The sequence below is a fragment of the Ovis aries genome, chromosome 1 (genome assembly GCF_016772045.2).
Source record: "Ovis aries strain OAR_USU_Benz2616 breed Rambouillet chromosome 1, ARS-UI_Ramb_v3.0, whole genome shotgun sequence".
Classification (NCBI taxonomy): Eukaryota; Metazoa; Chordata; class Mammalia; order Artiodactyla; family Bovidae; genus Ovis; species Ovis aries.
The window spans coordinates 104445588-104462685 of NC_056054.1; the positions used below are offsets into that span (position 1 = coordinate 104445588).

At 37.6% G+C, this 17098-nt stretch overlaps 1 protein-coding gene across 5 annotated transcripts in view; it reads right to left on the reverse strand.

Annotated features, from left to right (window-relative positions):
• Positions 1-17098, reverse strand: part of NUP210L (nucleoporin 210 like) — a 95866-nt gene that overhangs the window by 73134 nt on the left and 5634 nt on the right. For 4 of the 5 annotated variants that reach the window (XM_060414329.1, XM_060414328.1, XM_060414327.1 and 1 more), the window contains exons 1-5: positions 8870-9158; positions 7809-7967; positions 3349-3417; positions 2633-2739; positions 1828-1968 (exon numbers count right to left, since the gene is read on the reverse strand). In XM_060414329.1, coding sequence (XP_060270312.1) covers positions 1828-1968; positions 2633-2739; positions 3349-3417; positions 7809-7967; positions 8870-8891 — 498 coding nt within the window. In that variant the 5' untranslated portion in view covers positions 8892-9158. Of the gene's footprint in view, positions 1-1827; positions 1969-2632; positions 2740-3348; positions 3418-7808; positions 7968-8869; positions 9159-11309; positions 11461-11976; positions 12071-13240; positions 13373-17098 lie in introns of those variants that run through there. The other variant, XM_060414325.1, reaches the window with a different exon arrangement.

Here is a 17098-nt window from a genome sequence, read left to right on the forward strand (position 1 = left end):
GTTCCTATAGTCAAAGTCTTGGTTTTTCTAGTAGTCATGTACAGATGTGATAGTTGGATCATAAAGAATGCTGAGTGCTGAAGAACTGATGCTTTCTAATTGTGGTGCTAGAGAAGACTCTTGAGAGTCCCTTGGACTGCAAGGAGATCAAACCAGTCAATCCTAAAGGAAATCAACCCTGCATATTCACTGGAAGGACTGATGCTGAAGCTGAAGTTCCAATACTTTGGCCATCTGATGTGAAGAGTTGACTCACTGGAAGAGACTTTGATGCTGAGAAAGATTGAAAGTAAAAAGAGAAGAGGATGGTAGAGGATGAGATGGTTAGATAGCATCATCAACTAAATGGATATGAATCTGAGCAAATTCCAGGAGATAGTGAAGGCCAGGGAAGCCTGGCATGCTGCAGTCCACGGGGTCACAGAGTTGGACATAACTTAGCAACTCAACAACAACTGGTGGTCCAGTGATTAAGAGTCCACCTGTCAATGCAGGTGACTCAGGTTTGATCTCTGGATCAGGAAGATTCCACTTAGTTGCTCTGGAGCAACTAATCCTGTTAGCCACAACTACTGAGCCCACATGCTTCAACTACTGAAGCCTGTGCACCTAGATCTGGTGCTCTGCAACAAGAGAAGCCATTGAGATGAGAATCCTATGAGCCGCAAAGTTTAAACTTTACCTTAAAATCAGTGGGAAGTCACCAAAGGAATTTAAACAGTAAATACATAATAATTTTTATAGTTTTTATAATATCATTCTAGCCACAGACAATATTGAAGGTAGGAGTATTAGTTTAGAAGCTACTGTGAAAGTCTAGGCCAAAGACAGCAGTGTCTCCTTCACCTAGTAAGAAATGGATTTGAGAGATTTTTTAGAAGAATTGACTTAGCATTCAATGATGTACTGAACGAAGGAGGTAAGGGAGAAGGTAGAGTCAAGGGTGACTCTTGGGATTTTGCCTCAAATAGCTGGGGAAGGATCACTGGAGAAAAAGTAGGTTTACAGAGGGAAACAAATCTGACAGCCTGTTAAAAGTCGGATATCTGCACGTTTTTAGAGGCATTGCTAAGTCACTTCAATCGTGTCCGACTCTGTGCGACCCCATAGACGGCAGCCCAGCAGGCTCTGCTGTCCCTGGGATTCTCCAGGCAAGAACGCTGGAGTGGGTTACCGTTTCCTTCTCCAATGCATGAAAGTGAAAAGTGAAAGTGAGGTCACCCAGTCGTGTCTGACTCTTTGCTACCTCACGGACTGAAGCCTACCAGGTTCCTCTGTCCATGGGATTTTCCAGGCAAGAGTACTGGAGTGGGTTGCCATTGCCTTCTCCTTAGAGGTGTTAGAAACAGATAAATTCATTATCCTTTCACCCAGTAACTCCATTTCTGGTATCACACCATATAAAATTTAACCAAAAGGAATAAAAATTGTCTGAAGATACTCAGTTATGCCATTTACAAAGTAAAAAACTGCTAACAGTGCAAAGTTGGTGGCACGGTTAAACAATTGGCATATTAACCCTATGTATTTTTAGTACAAAATACTCTTATGTGGATCTGATGACGCAAGGAAACATGAATATGGAATAACCTTTAAAGGAGCTTCAAATGACACATACACAAAATGGCCACAAATGCAGACACGTGCAACAACAGAGACTGAAATGGAAAATTTGCAGAGGTATTAACTACTAAGTGTACTGCTTGTCAGTTTATTTTGTGAAAGATAATGGTGAGATTATGTGCTATATATGTGCTAGCACATCAACAAATCAAGCAAATCTTGTCAGTATTCTCAGGATTCAAAAAATGTCCTTTTAATTCCTACCTGGTAAACGATGGAAGTCAGAGATGCATTTATCACGACCACACCATCTTTCAGAGCTTTTACAACATGGTAAGATCCATTCACAGTAGTTAGCTGCTCTTCAAAGTACTCCCTCAGGAACTGGTACATAATCTTGAGATTCTGAAAATCAGCCCAGAAGTAGCACAAATATGAAGAGATGTGGTTTTTTTTTTTTCCCTAATGCTATTTTAAACTCAAAGCATCCAAAAAAAAAAAAAAAAAAAGTGTGACTATGCATTCTGGGGCTTAAAGAAGTAAAAATAAAAATCTTTGCTCACCCTCATCAAATTCTAAGTTGGAAAGATGTCATTTTAAAATAGTACTAGTTTTTGAAAGATCCATTAATGATAAGCAATTAGAAATAGTAAGCATCAAAGCTTATGTCAATTTTAGTGTGATTTGTGCCATTCCAGAAATTGACAGTTGGGGGTAGGGTGGGGAATGGATGCTGGAGAATGACTACAACATTTTACATCTAATGATCACACTATAAAACTCTGGTAACTTCTCTGAAATGAAGTTTTAGAATGAGGATCCCATCCAAAGTGTTACCCTTGGTGCCAACCTCATCTCTTTCCTATAAATCTAACCAAGTTGTATCTTTTACTTCTGATTTAGTATTCCTCAAGGATAGAACTACTTAATAATAATAATGATAAAGTAGTAACTTGCATTTTCTGAAGGCAAAATCTGGAAGCAAAAAAAAAAGTCTTCCTAGCAAAAAGACTGCCCACTGAAGGAGTTACCCTTAAGGGGGGTAGAAAAATTCAAAAGATAGACTCACGTCTGAAATATAGACCTTTGTGCTGCTTTTATCAAATACTTCTACTGTAATAACATAGACCTGTCCCACCTCTAGACTCCATCGGTCTCCAGGTTGGACTGTGAAACCTGTATACAAATCAGTAAAGAAAAATATCAGAAGAGGCCATTTTTCTATAATGAATTTTATAAATACAAACTTTAAAAAGCCATTTAAAGAGCAAAAATCACTAATAGATGGAGATGGTTTCCAAAGTAGATCCTTTAGTTCCCTCTATAAAACTGTATAATAATTTGGGGTTCCAAAGATCCTAGTTTAACTTAGTTCATCTCAGGTATAAAAGAAGCATTCTCACTTACATCTGTATACAAATACCATCCACCCCAAACCCACAATTTTGCTCATTCTGATATGTCAGGCAAGACTTCAGCTGCTTTCACAGGAAAAAATTGCTTCATGTGGCTTAAGGACATAGGTTTCTTCTTTCTTTGTATGAAGTCTCTTTTCCTAGTCCAACCTTGTATTACATGGAGTTTCATACCTTTTCACAATCTATTTCAAGATGCTTTACTCTTGCAAATAGCATTTAACTAGAACAATGTGAGAAAACATGTCAAAGTAAGGTTGAATTTGAAATTAGTTAAGTCTCAAAATGAAGCACTCTAGTCTTTAATGCACTCATTTCAGTGGCATACTTTAAGTTATTTGGCTTTATGAAAATCATTATCTAAAAATACCTAAAAATCCAGGCTCTACAACATATATGGTGCAGTTTGGGAGTCCAGACACAGATCGCATATGGACATCTTAATTTTGGTTTAAGGAAATTTTATGAGCTAGATTTGGGTGAAAAGAAAAATATAAGCTACCAAAATAAATAAATAAATAAGCCCACAAACAAAAGCAAGTAAAAATTCTATCTTTCATTATCTCTTGGAAAGCAAAACTTAAATGCATACATTCTGAGAAAAATATGAGGGTTCAGTAATCACAGGTATAAGGTATTCTTGAATTTCAAATATCAGGAAGATGAAACGAGAGAAAAAAAGATCATGCTCCACATTTTTAATATTCATTTAGCTGCAGAATCCTTTTCCCCTGTAAAAGTGTTTCATAGGAGCCCATTAGGGAGAGTAGGACAAAGTGGAATTGCTCTGGCTGAAGAAATGGACAGTGGTGGATGGAGAGGGAGTGGCATGACTTGTCATCCAGCCCAGTAACTTGCCTCGGGCTCCACAGACAGTTTTAAAAATCACTAATTGATTTTCTATTATCTGTGGCAATTCTTTAATATCAAAATGTTTTCTCTCCCACCAAAGATACTTCTTTGTCATACATCACACGACACATTATTTATTCTGTTAGCCTATACACAATCTGGGGCTTCCCAGGTGGTGCTAGTGGTAAGAACCCTCCTGCCAATGCAGGAGAGGAGATCTAAGGTATGCAGATTCCATCTCTGGATCTGGAAGATCACTTGGAGGGAGGCATGGCAACCCACTCCAGTATTCTCGCCTAGAGAATCCCATGGATAGAGGAGCCTAGTGGGCTCTTGCCCACAGGGTCACAAAGAGTCAGACACCACTGAAGCAACTTAGCATGCCTACACAATCTAATTAGTAATGTAATTCCTTCTCAGAAATATACTGTGTCCAAAAGCTAAGAAGAAATTATTTCTGCTCTGAGAAATGTATTACTGAAATGATTGGACAGAAAACTCTTATTATTTCTAAGTACACTAATTTAGAAGTGCTGTTAATTCAGTCATGCACTAGGCTATAATTAGGCACTACAGTATCTATAGTGACAATGAAAGCAAAATATTTAATCTATTTCAGGGATCAAACTTTTAAAGCTGCCCAAGTACTTCAAAAGAACTATTAATATACATACAATTGATATGCTAATTAAAATCACTTTTTTAGTGAATGTCAAAGTTGCTCAGTGGTGTCAACTCTTGGCAACCCCATGGACTATACAGTCCATGGAATTCTCCAGGCCAGAATACTGGAGTGGGTAGCCTTTCCCTTCTCCAGGGGATCTTCCCAACCCAGGGATCGACCCAGGTATCCCACATTGCAGGAGGATTCTTTACCAGCTGAGCCACAAGTAAAAACCATTTGGTTTTACTATTCATTAAAGCAAATCTTTTAAACACTGTGTCAGTCTAAGTTTGGTTTTAGTATGTACTACATTCATAAACTATAAGAGCTAAAAGGAAATTCCCTCGTAGCTCAGTTGGTAAAGAATCACTGCAGGGCAGGAGTCTACCTGCAACGCAGGAGACCTGGGCTAGATTCCTGGGTTGAGAAGATCCCCTGGAGAAGGAAATGGCAACCCACTCCAGTATTCTTGCCTGGGAAATTCCATGAACAGAGGAGCCTGGTGGGCCACAGTCCACGGGGTCACAAAAGAGTTGGACACAACTGAGTGACTGAACACGCATGCAGAAGGAAATTCAGGAGTATATCATTCCTTTCATTTTACAGATGAGGGCACAGATCTCAATAGGTCTCTAAACCAGTTCATCCCTCCATAATCAGAATAAGACATCTACCTTTTATCTAATCCTTCCCTGTTTGGAATTTCATTTTATCTTGCTCCTCCAAAATCTTACTTCTCAGAAATCTAGCTCCATCAACTGACCTTTTCATCCATATCTCTGCCATCTCTCTGTTTAACTTATAGACATATTCAAGTTTCTCTTAACTTAAAAAAATTTTGTCTTCTTCAAACTTCTGCTTTGTTTTCCTCCTTCTTTTTAAAGCCAAGCTGATTTTATTGGAAAAGTGATCCAAGACTTCCTTTATTTCTGCTGATTTCACCTGAAGAACATTCTCATTGCAAATTCCTCACTTGGTTACCATGAAATTTTTCTCTCCTGATTTTCCTACTATTTCCTACTCTCCTAATTTCCTATTAAACATTCTTTCTGGGCATCCTTCAAGTTCCTCCTCTTCTAAATGAACCTGAGAAGCTGGCAGTCCACAGTTATGTCTTTGGTCTTCTCCTCTCACTCTGTATATTCTCCCTTTCTCTACAACAGCTTCAGCTATCACCTGGCTATAAATTAATAACTCTGAAAGACTTTTCTTCATCCTGAATCTTTCTCCTCCAGATGCATAATAAAAATTTCTGCTTGGATGTCTACCGCACAGATACTTCAAGTTGACATGTGAAGGACTAAACTAGTTTTCCTTTCTCTTAAACATGCGCCTTCTTTTATATCACCCATCTCTATGAGTATCACCAGCCACCTAAGGCAGGCGCTGAATAAATTATGAATCGCCACCTTCCATGTCAAGAGGTAAATATATTTTAATATTTAATAACAATAATTAACAATATGGAATAAATAACAATATGAACTGAGAAAAAAATGAAAAAAACTATGAAAAAAATCATGGTAAAGATGCGTGGGGAAGGCAGTTCAGGTAAGTGCCTGACACACAGCTGGAACTAAATAAATATCAAATATCTTAGTTTACTTTGTAGTTACTATTGTATTTGTTCACAAATGTCCTAGGCACCTTGAAATGACTAGAGAACAAACAACTCTGAACCAAAACCCCTCCTGAATGTTTTAGACAAATAATATAACAGAATATAGCAGCTAATTAACAAATTCTACTCTATAAGAAATACTATACCCTTTAAGACTGATAGGCTGTTACTCAGAGTAAGCCTGCTAAGCCCTACATAGTTACTCCCTCTCCTACTCTATTACCTGTTCTACTACTTTCCCCTGATTCTCTGCACTCAGCCGCAGCCTCTTCCTTGCGCGTCTGTAAACATGCCAAACATGCTTCTGCCTCAGAACCTTTGAAATTGCTATTTCCTCTTTCTGGAGAGCCTTCACCCAGATATCTGTATGGTTCATTGCTCAAATGCAGCCTTATCAGAGAGGACCTCCCTAACTACCCAGAGTAAAATAGTCTGTATCCTCAGCCCTTAGAGCAATGTTGAGCATATAGGAGAAATATAATAGATATTTGCTGAATAAATTAAACAAATTAATGTAAATATTTGGGATTCAAAGATTCAAAAATAGGAAATATTTTGAAATCAACACTGAGAATTTTATGAATTCTCTGAAAATTTCAATTTTCTGAGAATTTTAATCTTTATACTGTTTTGTTTTCATTGACTATATTAGAGCTCTAAGTAACTCTCTTTGTTCAGTCTTTACAGAGCAGGTTTAGTGAAGTTTTTAAAATTACTCTTAGACACAGATATAAGGAACAGACTTTTGGACCCTGTGGGAGAAGGTGAGGGTGGGATGATTTGAGAGAATAGCATTGAATCATGTATATTACCATATGTAAAATAGATGATCAGTGCAAGTTCAGTGCACGAAGCAGGGCACCCAAAGCCAGTGTTCTGGGACAGCCCAGAGGGGTGGGGTGGGGAGGGAGGTGGGAGGGAGATGCAGGACGGGGAGACACATGTACACCCGGGGGTAATTCATGTTGATGTATGACAACCACCGCAAAATTGTAAAGTAATTATCCTCCAATTAAAATTAATTAATTAAAAAATTACCCTTGCCTCAATTTAACAAATATTTAGTAGCCACTGCAGACAATATCATCTTTTCTCAATTATTCATGTAAAAACAAGAACAAATTAAATAACATTTACACAAGTTCCTCCAAAGTTTTCCCTGGTCTCCTATTTATAATTTTTTAATATAACCTTATTTATTTATTTATATTTGGCTGTGCTGGGTCTTCGCTGCTGCTTGAGCTTTTCTCTAGTTGTGGTGCACAGGGTCTAGAGTGTGTGGCCTTCAGCAGTTGCAGCTCCCAGGTTCTAGAGCATAGGTTCAATAGCTGTGGTGCACAGACCTAGTTGCTCAGCTGCATGTGGGATCTTCCTAGATCAGGTATTGAACTGTGTCTTCTACATTGGCAGGCAGATTCTTTAGTACTGGGCCACTAAGGAACCCCGCCTACTTACAATTTATATTATGTTGCACATATGTTCAACAGATTACAGATAACAACTACTCTTCTGTACCTACCCTTTGTTAGAAATTATGACAATAATAATTTATAGTGCTTTTTAAAAGATAGAACCTATGGAAAATAAATGTAGTAGTGTTATAATCATGCTTAACCAGTTATTTTACCAAGGAACATATCTAGCTTGCTCAAGGAAATATAGATTGACAGCAAAAACTTGAACAAAAGGATACTTTTGTGGACAAAGATAAGGTTAGTGTGGCCCAGCTGGACAGCAGTCACCATGGCTGTTTTCTCATCCAGTAAAGCCACTTTCCCAGAAAGAGAAATATTACATGAAACTCTGTGGTCTTGCAATTCTAGTGTATAATGTTCCAGGGGAAATTTCACCTCTGTAAGACATGAAAGATACATAACCATAATGAAAGCAATAGAAAATAGTATATTGTTGGATTATAAGAAGAAGCAGGTCAAAGTAAGAGCAAAATCTGCTTTTCCCTTTATTTCTTCCCAACTATAATGAATTTCTACAAATATAGAAACTGAGGGGGACTACTATATGAGTTTATTGTTGCTTATATTCTTAAAACTCAGTAAACTGAGAGTAGGAGGAGGGATCTCCACTAGGCAAGTAAATAAAGGACTAATGTTAATGGAGCAAATGTACACTTTATAAACCGAGTGGGACTTTTGGGATCAGCAGGGTATTAAATTTTTCAGATAACAGAGTTTCTCAATAAACAGCTTTTTTGCAAAGATCATTCAAATCCCTTCTGGTAAAGTTTCTTCCCTTGTCCTAAGTAAACTTTTGGTTGTTTTAATAGACAATTCAGATCTTTACGGGCACTGAAGCCAAGTAGTAGTTGAACTATAGCATTAGTCTGTTTAAGATATGTGGGCTACCTCAGTCCAGTATTAGCTCAAGTACTGCAATAAAAAAATACAGTTAATCTTTGAACAGTGCAGGGATTAGAGGCACTAACACTCCCCCATCGACCTCCCCATGCAGTTGAAAATCCACATATTAGTCAACCCTCTATAACCCCAGTTCTGCATGCACGCTTTCAGCCAACCAAACGTTGTATAGTACTGTAGTTTATTTTTTAAAAATCTGCATATAAATGGAACTGCACAATTCAGACCCGTGTTGTTTGAGGGTCAACTGTACTTTTATCACAAAAACCTAAGACAGAAAGAACAAAAAGTATTTTGCATATATAACGTGAAGCTGCTTCTCTTGTCAGCAGAAAAGATTTGGGAAATGTTAGTCTTAGGAAAAGCTAAATCAACTTACCTGTCATTCTTCCCTGAACCATTTTTGCAACGCGGTATTTAATATATGCACCTACTAAGAGATAAATATCTTGGGATGGTATAAGAAATATATTCTCCAAAACAAGCAGACGTATCAATGCTGCTGCCACTTTCTAAAAGAAGGAAAACAAACAAACAAACCAGAAAGTTTCCACAGGCAAAATCCTCAAGGTTGCCCTCCTTATTAAAGATTACTTTTATAAATTTCTTCTAAAATATTTTGCCAAGATTAAAAAATGCTTTCCTAAGCACAGATCATAATTTCAGTTAGCCTTAAAAAGTGATCATGAATATTAACACAGTGTCAGCTTTCTAAGTCACTTATTAACTAAGTCACTCAAACAAAGAATGGAAAACAACAAGCTTTCTTAAAGGAGAAGGGTAGGTAAATAAAAAGGCAAGCGTGATAAAATGGGAAAAAGTAAGACCTAACTGTATTCCACTGAAATTCTTTTAACCAACCTCCAGTGAACTGACTTTCCAGATTAAGTTACTCTGTATCCCTTGTTGAACATATCAATTCTTTTGAAGGCTTACCCAATACAAGGTTAATAGGCTGCTCTCTAGGATGTCCACATACATGTTACTGCCACTTGAACTGAATGGTTGCCAAAAGACATTTGCTTTTCTCAACTTTAATAATAATTAATTTTTTAAAAAGCATTATGTGAAAAGAGTTGTTTTTATATAAAAAATTTAAATGTTTTGAAAAGTTATAGTCAGGACGTTCCTGATGGTCCAATGGTTAAGAGTCTGCCTGCCAATGCAGGGGACACAGGTTCAATCTGTGGTTGAGGAAGATCCCACGTGCTGTGGAGCAACTAAGCCTGTGCATCACAACTACTGAACCCATGCCCTAGAGCTTGTGCTCTGCAACAAGAGAAACCACCACAATGAGAAGCCTGTGCACCTCAACTATAGGGTAGTTCCTACTCGCCACAACTAGAGAAAGCCCCAGTGCAGCCAAAACATAACAATCTGACTGTGGGTCAGATCATGAACTCCTTACTGCCAAATTCAGACTTAAATTGAAGAAAGTAGGGAAAACCACCAGGCCATTCAGGTATGATCTAAGTCAAATCCCTTACGACTATAGAGTGGAAGTGACAAAAAGATTCAAGGGATTAGATCTGATAGACGGAGTGCCTGAGGAACTATGGACGGAGGTTCGTGACATTGTACCGGAGGTGGTGATCAAAACCATCCCCAAGGAAAAGAAATTCAAAAAGGCAAAATGGTTGTCTGAGGAGGCCTTACAAATAGCTGAAAAAAGAAGAGAAGCAAAAGGCAAAGGAGAAAAGATATACCCATCTGATGCAGAGTTACAAAGAATAGCAAGGAGAGATAAGAAAGCCTTCCTAAGTGAACAATGTAAAGAAATAGAGGAAAACAATAGAAAGACTAGAGATCGCTTCAAGAAAATTAGAGATATCATGGGAACATTTCATGCAAAGATGGACATGATAAAGGACAGAAATGTTAAGGACTTAACAGAAACAGAAGATATTAAGAAGAGAATACACAGAAGAACTATACAAAATAGATCTTCATGTCCCAGATAACCACGATGGTGTGATCACGCACCTAGAGCCAGAATTCTGGAATGCAAAGTCAAGTGGACCTTAGGAACCATCACTACAAACAAAGCTAGTGGAGGTGATGGAATTCCAGCTGAGCTATTTCAAATCCTAAAAGATGATGCTGTGTAAGTGCTGCACTCAATATGCTAGCAAATTTGGAAAAGTCAGCAGTGGCCACAGGACAGGAAAAGGTCAGCTTTCCTTCCAATCCCAAAGAGAGGCAATGCCAAAGAATGTACAAACTACCGCACAAATAAATAAATAAATAAATTTTTAAAAATTAATTTAAAAAATAGTTAAAGGCAAGCTAAGGATAAATTAAAAATTTTTTTAATTAAGAAAAAGTTAAATAAAAAAGAAATTATAGCTAAGATGTACTGCTATCAAATTAGGTGTAGGTGAGAAATGTAAAAGACTAGGGGAAAATCCTTGAAAAATATATTAGAATTCTGCACTCAGATTGCTTCACACATGTATAATCTTTCACTCAACCATAAAATAAAATGAAAAATGAAAAAGAAACTAGAAACTAATTTGTGCAAGAATGAGTATGTATATTTTTAAATAGTGAATCGTAGACAAAGAAAAGTCTCGGACCTACATCAAAGGATTGGTGAATAAAATGCAGTTATATGTTTTAAGAGAAAATGCCAGTAACATTTGTAATTGTACGTGGGTAATAACATGTTTAAGGGAGACAGGTTTTCAAAAAATGTTTATCCGTTTCAAACAACTTTTTCAATTGGCCTAAATCAATCAGGTTAGAGGGTTTCTATTATAGATAAACATAAGAAACTATCCCATAGGCAAGACTTAATGTCTATAGCACTAAATTTTTACCTTATAGAATGGTTCAGAAATTCGAACTTTTACGATAGCAGCACCAGTTTTAATGCCAGACACCAAAATCATATCTCCCTGTTTCTCTTCTTTTTCCATCTCAGCTATATATGCAGGGGGAGAATATTCTGCTTCAGAGTATCTCAAAATCCTAAAGAGATAAACTTTGTTTCTAGTAGATTATTCTTCCAAAAGGCTCTGAGAGACTTTAAACATAGTCTCTTCAATGTCTATATAGTGTCAAAAGCTTAAAATTTCCACAATGACTAGATAGAAGAAAAGTACTTAATATGCTTCTGGCTAAACCTGTTGTAAGACTAAAACCCGGATTGTCTGAGAGCTATTGCTTGGTACTGAAGAGAAAATTTCATACTAATATCCACTCACTGTATTTCAGTGAGTGTTGATAGCTTGAAAAACAAAAGTGTCAGAAGATACAACAAACAATTGTATAGTTCTGATTTCATGAACTCCTCTGCAGTGACTCAAATTAAACCATCAAGGTACCTACAGCCATGCCATATTTTCCCATGATAAATTTATTTGTTCCAAATAGTTCCAGATAGGAAAATGATCAAAACCCACACAAATGATTGCTGTTCAGTGTGCTACCCAAAGGCAAATGTCTCCTTCAAAGTCAGATAGTTAGGTTTGGTTTCAAGGTTACCTAATTTTGCTAGACAGTTCTTCTATTGCTGATTCATTATCCCGGGCAATGCTCCACTCAAACACCATCCCTGCCAAACTACTAAAAGTATTTCCTGTAAAGCAAGGCAAAAACAGACAAAACAAAACCACATATTCAAAAATATTCAGGTATCTTTAATAAGCAAGGGAAATTTAACTAGAAAATTATTTTTAAGCCTCTTTCATTAACAAATAGATACACTATCATTTATGAATTAAAACACATCTACCAGGAAGACTCCCTACACAGAGTAAGTACGGTTGCTGTATAAGCTTTCTGAAAGTGAAAATGACTCAAGCTGGTTAACTGCTGGTTGACAAAATTATGGCACTATTTCTGTTCCTTTCAACATAAAAAGGCCACCTTATAATCTATCTCAGGGTTGACAGGCATCCCTAAATCCTGGTCCCTCTAATAAAAATTTTTATAAAAGCTAGGTTTGAATATTACTAATATGTTCATTTCTCATATTTTAAAAATCGCTCTTCACTAGTTTACAAAGAAAGAAGCAATGCATTAAATTTTTTTTTTTTTTTACATATTACATTAGTGTAGTATATGAAAGGCAATGGCACCCCACTCCAGTACTCTTGCCTGGAAAATCCCATGGACAGAGGAGCCTGGTAGGCTGCAGTCCATGGGGTCGCCAAGAGTCTGACACGACTGAGCGACTTCACTTTCACTTTTCACTTTCATACACTGGAGAAGGAAATGGCAGCCCACTCCAGTGTTCTTGCCTGGAGAATCCCAGGGACGGGGGAGCCTGGTGGGCTGCTGTCTATGGGGTCGCACAGAGTCGGACACGACTGAAGTGACTTAGCAGCAGTAGCAGTATATGAAAAACAATGTAAAATCAGTCTTAAGAAAGATAAAATTATAAAATTTTCACAGGTTTACATTTAATTCTCTTGCCCTACAGAAAGTAGACTGATCAAAACAGAACTAATAATAAATTCCAAAATGTACTTTTCTTTTTTTCTCCAAAAATGTTCTTAATTGTTGGGACCATTAGCAGAAGCTCAGTAGCAGAATTTGGATTCTGAACTAGAAAATTTTAATGAAAGTCTGTAGTTAATACATCAAACCACACTCAGAATTGTTAATTATTCTTGCACATGAACTTCATATGAGAAAATAAACATTATTTCCAACCTACTTTTATCTCTCAAATTTCTGTTTCCAAAAACTAAACACAAAAGTGTTCATTTTAGGTAATTTTGTTGAATCCTCTGACATTCTTTACCTTCAGCATCCAATGCCCTCACCATCAGTTCCAGTGGTGAATCATCTACATAGAGTTCCCGCGTTCGAGATATAATTTCAATGCTGTTTATCACATCAACCTTAACATCACACCGCAGTTCATGGTCAGTCACTAAAATGAACCCAAAAACTGAGAATTTAATTCAACAGGTCATGAATCTATTGAATATTTCATATATTGCGGAGCTTATTCTAAATATTAAGAAAAAGAAAGGCATAACGGTTCCTTTCAACCTGCGGAAGAAAACAGCTTAGCAACAAAATATATAAGAGCATCTGTTTACAAGAAGAGACACTAGAGCAGTGATTCCCAGATACTGATCTATAATAATGTTTTTATTCACCCATCAAAAAATGAGAATTTTAAAACAGTAATAAAATTAAATATATTCACTTTAAAGGAATATATGTTCAGTATTACTTTTGAAGTGTTAGAATGCTTTTCCTTTTATGAAATTATAAGAGTACATTTTAAAAAATGTGTTTATTTAGGAAAGTAAGAGGGTGGCAACCATATGCCATTCCTGTCTGCCAATAAATTTCTCTCTCACTTCATTTCTTTCCATTTTTTTTCCTGGACCATGAGATTAAAAAGCCTGAGAATCACATAGACCCAACTAGAGTTCCACTCAATACGTTTGTTGCTCAGTTGTGCCCAACTCTTTGCGACACTGTAGACTGCAGCCTGCCAGGCTCCTCTGTCCATTGAATTCTCCAGGCAAGAATACTGGAGTGGGTTGCCGTTCCCTTCTCCAGGGGGTCTTCCTGACCCAGGAATCAAACCCAGTTCTCCTGCATTGCAGGTAGATTCTGTACCATCTGACCCACCAGAGAAGCCCAATATAGTCATGATTAACTTCAGAAACACAAATTGAAACAGTACAGAAAGTAGACTTATTTTCATAAAGATGAAACAAGGGTGAAATTAAAATTATTTTGGGGACTTCCCTGGTGGCACAGTGAATAGGAATCTGCCTGCCAACACAGGGGACATGGTTTCAATCCCTGGTCCAGGAAGATTCATGCCTCGAAGAAACTAAGTCTGCGTGCCACAACTACTGAAACACACTCACCTAGAGCCTGTGCTCCACAACAAGAGAAGCCACTGCAATGAGAGGCCCATGTACTGCAACAAAGAGCAGCCCCAGCTGACTACAACTAGAGAAAGCCTGTGAGCAGCAATGAAGACCCAATGCAAACAAAAAATAAATTTTAAAAAATTATTTTAAATTATTTTGGGACTTCCCTGGTGGTACAGTAGGTAAGAATCTGCTGGCCAACGCAGGGGACAGGGGTTCGATCCCTGGTTCAGGAAGATTCCACATGCCAAGAAGCAACTAAGACCACAGACTACAACTACTGAAGTCCATGTGCCTAAAGTCTCTGTTCTGCAACGAGAAGCCACCACAATGAGAAATTCTTTCACTACAGCAAAGAGTAGCCCCTGCTTGCCACAACTAGAGAAAGTCTGTGCACAGAAACAATGATTCAGTGCAACTGAAATATAAATTAATTAAAAAAAATTTTAAGTATTTGCTGAATAACCACATGCTGAGCACAGTGCAAAGTGTACTGATCATTCCATTCTATTCTCTCCACCAAAATCATTCAGCTGTCTAAATCCTTTCTTAATCCTTCACTTGAACTTTTATACCTAAAATTTATGCCTTCATCTCCAAACTCCTCTACCTGTCCTGTACCTAAGGTTGAAAATCTAGATATCCCACTACAAAAAGGCATTTTCATATGTTCATAGACTACATCTGGAATGATACACAAAAGTGGTTCTCTCTTGGAGAAATGAGATTAGAGATTTACTTTTCATTATATAACCTTTTTGGGTTTCCCTGGTGGCTCAGACCATAAAGAATCTGCCAGTAATGCAGGAGATTACCCCTGGTTTGGTCCCTGAGAAGAAAGATCCCCTGGAGAAGGGAATGGCTGCCCACTCCAGTATTTTTGCCTGGAGAATTCCATGGACAGAAGAGCCTGATGGGCTACAGTCCATGGGGTCACAAAGTGTAGGACATGATTGAATAACTAACACTTTCACTACTTTCACATATAACCTTTCATATTCTTTAAATATTTTATCAAAGGGAGGTAACATCTAGTCAGAACAAAACAAAACAAAAAATCAAAATAAATCTAACACTCTTACCAAATAGAATATGCCCACCTCATCTCTCACCATTATCCATCTCTGTCACAGTTGAGTAGTAGTGAGTGTCACTCGGTCATGTCCAACTCTTTTTGACCCCATGTAGCCCACCATGCTCCTCTGTCTATGGAATTCTGCAGGCAAGAATACTGGAGTGGGTTGCCATGCCCTTCTTCAGGGATCTTCCCGATTCAGGGATTGAATCCAGGTCTCCCACATTGCAGGCAGATTCTTTCCCGTTTGAGCTACTAGGGAATTCCCTAGTAGCTAGTGGCTAATCTCTGTCATAGCCACTCATTTTCTCTATTAGACTATCACCAAAAACATCATACACAAAATCCCAAGCACCTAAACACTAATGGAGTGCTTAAATCTTTTAACCTTTACAGATACCTTATAGTTAGTAGGTAATTCAATATTTGTCAAACAAATGAAGAGTTTCTCTTAAGGCATGCTCTTCCCTTTCCAAACGTCCCTTCCCATTTCAGAGTGCCAGTTCCCATTAAGATAAGAATGCATCTTGTAGAACACTAAGACTGCCATTCATTACTAGGAATCTCCATCATCTATGTACACAACTGTTTTAATAGCAAAATTGTGAAAACTGATTTGAAAGATAATTTTGGAATATTCACAAGTCAGATGAAACTAAGCTGAGAGCCAGATTTGACATTTCTCCAAGCAGCTGTGTGCTCTTTCAACATCAGAATGAATTCATGTAGTTAAGAGTAATTACATGACTTCCCTGATGGTACAGATAAGAATCTGCCTGCTGCAGGGGACAGGGGTTTTATCTCTGGTTCAAGAATATTCCATATGTGGAGGAGCAATTAAACCTGTGAGCCACAACTGCTGAGCCCATGCACCTAGAGCCTGTGGTCTGCAACAAGAGAAGCTATAGCAATGAGAAGCCTGTGCACCACAATAAAGAGTAGCCCCTCTCTCGCCACAACTGGAGAAAGCCCACTCACAGCAACAAAGACCCAGTGCAACCAAAAATAAATAAAATTTAAAAAGAGTAATTACATTAAAAATAGAATATGTGACCAAAGCAACACTTCTTTTCTCATCTTTGTATCCTTCTCTATTCAGTGTAGCTGCCCTGCATGACATGGTCCTCAAAGATTCTCATCTTTGAAATCTCATATTTCATTGACTCCAAGACACTCATTTTCCTGACATTTCAACATCTCTGAAATTAGGGTTTTATCTTATGACTGATGACATCTTAGAACTGTCAACCACCAGCAGTCATAGCATAGTTATCATTTACTGCATTCGTGAGAACTTTAAAAGGGCCAACACCAAACTTGCAGAATGGGTATTAGTAGCTGGAAGGAAACATGAACAATGGTGGAGTACTCTTTCCCCTTGGAACCAAACAGTTAAGGACACAGAGTGGGAAAGATGGCGATTCAGATGTGCTAGAAACCTTTTCAAAGCTGGAGACAAAATAGGTCAGCTTTATAAATTGTAATGCCAACTAATGAGTCCAATACTAATACCTTGTAGGTGGTTTTGGTTTAATTCTTTTAAGAAATGCAACAACACTAACAGTCTCAATGGCACAAAGGAAGATGTTGTGGGGATAAACACAGACATTGATGATTCCCAATCAAAAAGTGATTCAGATGAAGCAAAAATGTTAAATTTGTCTTAGGAATATTTTAACCGGTT